At 61.5% G+C, this 5586-nt stretch overlaps 1 protein-coding gene across 1 annotated transcript; it reads right to left on the reverse strand.

Annotated features, from left to right (window-relative positions):
* Nucleotides 1-994: 994 nt before the first annotated feature.
* On the reverse strand, nt 995-3734 carry LOC129783269 (translation initiation factor IF-2-like). Its single transcript, XM_055793257.1, is given in 5 exon segments — nt 995-1197; nt 1322-1518; nt 2827-3152; nt 3155-3202; nt 3204-3734. Coding segments are annotated over 5 exon segments (1305 nt in total).
* Between the last annotated feature and the right edge of the window lie 1852 nt (nt 3735-5586).

Consider the following 5586-nt stretch of genomic DNA (forward strand, 5'->3'; position numbering starts at 1 on the left):
CTCACATTCCCTCTCAAATTTCCCCATAAATTTCCTTCAATTTCCCCTCACATTCCCCCTCAAATTTCCCCATAAATTTCCGCCCGATTTCCCTCAAATTCCCCCTATTTCCCCCTCACGTTCCCCTCAAATTTCCCTCAATTTCCCCTCCCATTCCCCTTAAATTTCCCCATAAATTCCCCTCAAATTTCCCCTCAAATTTCCCCATAAATTCCCCCTCAATTCCCCTCAAATTTCCCCTCAATTCCCCTCACCATTCCCCTCAAATTTCCCCTCAATTCCCCTCAAATTTCCCCATAAATTCCCCTCAAATTTCCCCATAAATTCCCTCAAATTTCCCCATAAATTCCCCTCAAATTTCCCCTCAAATTTCCCCTCAATTCCCCTCAAATTTCCCCTCAATTCCCCTCAATTCCCCTCAAATTTCCCCATAAATTCCCCCTCAAATTTCCCCCAATTTCCCCCAAAAATTCCCCTCACATTCCCCTCAAATTTCCCCCATAAATTCCCCTCACATTCCCCTCAAACTGGGGGGGGGGGGGGGGGCACCCCAAAATAACCCTGGGGGCTCCTCACCCCCCCTCAGGGGGTCGATATATTTAAAGGGGGGGGGGGGGGGGGGGGGGCGCGGTTCCCCTCCGTTTTTTTCCCAGTGGTGCCCCCCCCCCCCCCCAAAAGGGCGGGAAAAAAGGGCGGGAAAAAAGGGCGGGGAAAAAAGGGGACCCCCCCCCCCCCCCCCAAATTCACTCACCTCCACCAATTTCTTACTGTTCTTCTTCGGGGGGGGGTCCCGCGCCGCCCCGTTGGGGACCAAGCGATGCTTCTGGAAGGTCAGCTTTCATACCCCTCCTCCTGCCACACAACGGGGACACACCCCCCCGCCCCCCCATTTAAGCCCCTCCCCCAACTCTAACCCCTCCCCCTTTTCATTAAAGGGGGGGCACCCCAAAAAATCCCCCCCCCCCCCCCCCCCCCCCCCCAATTCCTTACGTCTTTAATCTGCACCGTGAACTCCTTCTCCTCGATGGCGCAGGCGGGTGTAAGGGGGGGGGGTCGCTGGGGGGGAGGGGGGGGGGGGAGGGGGTGGGGGGAGGGGGCGGGGTAACCCCCCGGGACCCCCCCCAAATTCTCCAGCGGCCACTCGCCCGCCAGCACCGCTTGGCACACCAGGTCCAGCCGGCGGATCAGGGCCCGATCCTGGGGGGGGGGGGGGGGGGGGGAGGGGGCGGCGTCAGTATAGGGGAACCCCCCATCCCCCACCCCAGAAATTGGGGGGGGGGGGGGCGGGGCTAAAAGGGTCGTCCCATCCCCCCCCCCCTACCTTGGGCCAGTCGTGGAGGTGCCGGGGGGCCGGGGGAGGCCCCTGGGGGGGGTCCCCGGGGGGGGCGCGGGAGACCCCCCCCCCCTCCGCAAAGGGGGGGGCGACCCCTCCTCCTCTTCCTCTTCCTCTTCCTCCTCCTCTTCCTCTTCCTCCTCCTCCTCTTCCTCCTCCTCCCCCACCGCACGACGGCTCCGCACCTGGGGAGGACACACCCACACACATGAGGGGTCTCCTGCCCCTCCCCACGGTGGTGGAACACCCCCCCACCCCCCACCCCCCATTTTTAGGGGGTTCTAGAAGGGGTTGGGGGGGGGTTGGGGGGGGAGGGGGGGGGGCGGGTCTCATCATCTGGATCCGAGGAGGTTCTCCCAGGGTGGTGGAGATGCTCCAAGGACAGACGGGGTCACGCCACGGGGATTTGGGGGGGGGGGGGGGGGGGGCAACAGGTTTCTAGGGGGTCCCGCCAAGGGTTTTTGGGGTCCCACCACGACTTTTTGGAGTCCCACCACGATTTTTTGCGGTTCTCCAAGGTTTTTTGGGGTCCCACCACGACTTTTTGGAGTCCCACCACGATTTTTTTGCGGTTCTCCAAGGTTTTTTGGGGTCCCACCACGACTTTATGGGGTCCCACAAGGTTTTTTTGGGGTCCCACCACAATTTGTTGGGGTCCCACCATGACTTGTTGGGGTTCTCCAAGGTTTTTTGGGGTCCCACCACGACTTTTTGGAGTCCCACCACGATTTTTTGCGGTTCTCCAAGGTTTTTTGGGGTCCCACCACGACTTTTTGGAGTCCCACCACGATTTTTTGCGGTTCTCCAAGGTTTTTTGGGGTCCCACCACGACTTTATGGGGTCCCACAAGGTTTTTTTGGGGTCCCACCACAATTTGTTGGGGTCCCACCACGACTTGTTGGGGTTCTCCAAGGTTTTTTTGGGGTCCCACCACGATTTTTTGGGGTTCTCCAAGGTTTTCTAGGGTCCCACCATGACTTTTTGGGGTCCCGCCACGATTTTCTGGGGTTCTCCAAGGTTTGTTGGGGTCCCACCATGATTTTTTGGGGTTCTCTCAGGTTTGTTGGGGTCCCCACCCCGCTTTTTCTGGGGTTCTCCAAGGTTTGTTGGGGTCCCACCACGATTTTTTGGGGTTCTCCAAGGTTTTCTAGGGTCCCACCATGACTTTTTGGGGTCCCGCCACGATTTTCTGGGGTTCTCCAAGGTTTGTTGGGGTCCCACCATGATTTTTTGGGGTTCTCTCAGGTTTGTTGGGGTCCCACCCTGCTTTTCTGGGGTTCTCCAAGGTTTGTTGGGGTCCCACCATGATTTTCTGGGGTTCTCCAAGGTTTTTTGTGGTCCCACCACGACTTTTTGGGTCCCACCCCGCTTTTCTGGGGTTCTCCAAGGTTTGTTGGGGTCCCACCATGACTTTTTGGGGTTCTCTCAGGTTTGTTGGGGTCCCACCACGACTTTTTGGGGTCCCACCACGACTTTCTGGGGTCGTTCCTCACCCCTGTCCTCGTCGCTGTCCTCCTCGCAGGACGACGACTCGGAGGCGGATGCCGACAGCTTCTCCAGCTCCGAGTCCTCGTCCTCGGTGGGTGGCGCCAGTGGCGGGGCTGGATGTCCCACCACGCTCTGGGGCGGCGGCGGCGGGCGGAGTGGCGGGGGGGTCCCCCCCACCTCCGCCTGAGCGCGGAGATAGCGCCACCGCGCCCGCCGCGAAGGAGAAGTCGGGGTCCCCCAAGATGGCGGTTTCAGGGTGCGCCAAGCCGTGCCGGGCGGCTCCTCGGAGAAGTTCTCCGTCGTGGTGGCCCCGTTCCCACCACGGGGGGGAGGTCGGGGGCCGGGGGGCGGGCACAGCGCCAGGCGCGCGGGGAGGAGGGGGGTGGCGGAGGACCTGCTCGCGGAGGAGGCGGAGGAGGGACAAGCGGCGAAGGCCGCGAGAAGCTCGAACGGCGGAGACGGGCGAGACGGGGATGGAAGGGTCGGAGGTTCTGGAGAAGAAGAAAAGGCGGTGGGGGGAGGGGAAGAGCGACGTTGGGTTGGGCAACGTCAACCTCGGGGTGGTCAACATCTCCGCTGGAGCGGTCAACGTTGACCTCGGGTGGGTCAACACCACCGTTGGGGTGGCCAAGGTCACCCTAGTGTTGGCCAACACCCTTGGGGTGGCCAATGCCACCACCGGAGCGGTCAACGTGAGTTGGCCAACACCGTTGGGGTGGTCAACACCTCCACTGGAGCGGTCAACGTTGACCTTGGGGTGGTCAACATCATCGTTGGGTTGGCCAAGGTCATCCTTGAGGTGGTCAATGCCAACCTTGGCTGATGGTGACCCCACAGATCCTACCAGGCCCATGGAGATGTCCCCAAGGCCTTGGAGAGCTCCGTATTCCCATGGAGATGTCCTCAACCCCATGGGGAGCTCCAGATCTCCATGGGGAGGTCCTCAACTCCACCAGGGAGCTCCGGATCTCCATGGGGAGGTCTCCAACCCCCCCAGGAGGTCCTCAACTCCACCAGGGAGCTCCAGATCTCCATGGGGAGGTCTCCAACCTCATCAGGAGGCCCTCAACTCCACCAGGGAGCTCCGGATCTCCACGGGGAGGTCTCCAACCTCATCAGGAGGCCCTCAACTCCACCAGGGAGCTCCAGATCTCCACGGGGAGGTCTCCAACCCCCCCAGGAGGTCCTCAACTCCACCAGGGAGCTCCGGATCTCCATGGGGAGGTCTCCAACCCCCCCAGGAGGTCCTCAACTCCACCAGGGAGCTCCAGATCTCCATGGGGAGGTCTCCAACCTCATCAGGAGGCCCTCAACTCCACCAGGGAGCTCCGGATCTCCATGGGGAGGTCTCCAACCTAATCACGAGGTCCTCAACTCCACCAGGGAGCTCCAGATCTCCACGGGGAGGTCTCCAACCCCCCCCAGGAGGTCCTCAACTCCACCAGGGAGCTCCGGATCTCCATGGGGAGGTCTCCAACCCCCCCAGGAGGTCCTCAACTCCACCAGGGAGCTCCAGATCTCCATGGGGAGGTCTCCAACCTCATCAGGAGGCCCTCAACTCCACCAGGGAGCTCCGGATCTCCATGGGGAGGTCTCCAACCTAATCACGAGGTCCTCAACTCCACCAGGGAGCTCCAGATCTCCACGGGGAGGTCTCCAACCCCCCCAGGAGGTCCTCAACTCCACCAGGGAGCTCCGGATCTCCATGGGGAGGTCTCCAACCCCCCCAGGAGGTCCTCAACTCCACCAGGGAGCTCCAGATCTCCATGGGGAGGTCTCCAACCTCATCAGGAGGCCCTCAACTCCACCAGGGAGCTCCGGATCTCCATGGGGAGGTCTCCAACCTAATCACGAGGTCCTCAACTCCACCAGGGAGCTCCGGATCTCCATGGGGAGGTCTCCAACTCCACCAGGGAGCTCCAGATCTCCATGGGGAGGTCTCCAACCCCCCCAGGAGGTCCTCAACTCCACCAGGGAGCTCCGGATCTCCATGGGGAGGTCTCCAACTCCACCAGGGAGCTCCAGATCTCCACGGGGAGGTCTCCAACCCCCCCAGGAGGTCCTCAACTCCACCAGGGAGCTCCGGATCTCCATGGGGAGGTCTCCAACCTCATCAGGAGGTCCTCAACTCCACCAGGGAGCTCCAGATCTCCATGGGGAGGTCTCCAACCCCCCCAGGAGGTCCTCAACTCCACCAGGGAGCTCCGGATCTCCATGGGGAGGTCTCCAACCTCATCACGAGGTCCTCAACTCCACCAGGGAGCTCCGGATCTCCATGGGGAGGTCTCCAACCTCATCACGAGGTCCTCAACTCCACCAGGGAGCTCCGGATCTCCATGGGGAGGTCTCCAACCCCCCCAGGAGGTCCTCAACTCCACCAGGGAGCTCCGGATCTCCATGGGGAGGTCTCCAACCTCATCACGAGGTCCTCAACTCCACCAGGGAGCTCCGGATCTCCATGGGGAGGTCTCCAACCTCATCAGGAGGCCCTCAACTCCACCAGGGAGCTCCGGATCTCCATGGGGAGGTCTCCAACCCCCCCAGGAGGTCCTCAACTCCACCAGGGAGCTCCGGATCTCCATGGGGAGGTCTCCAACCTCATCAGGAGGTCCTCAACTCCACCAGGGAGCTCCAGATCTCCATGGGGAGGTCTCCAACCCCCCCCAGGAGGTCCTCAACTCCACCAGGGAGCTCCAGATCTCCATGGGGAGGTCCTCAACTCCACCAGGGAGCTCCAGATCTCCATGGGGAGGTCTCCAACCTCA

Source organism: Falco peregrinus, unplaced genomic scaffold (assembly GCF_023634155.1).
Source record: "Falco peregrinus isolate bFalPer1 unplaced genomic scaffold, bFalPer1.pri scaffold_110, whole genome shotgun sequence".
NCBI lineage: Eukaryota > Metazoa > Chordata > Aves > Falconiformes > Falconidae > Falco > Falco peregrinus.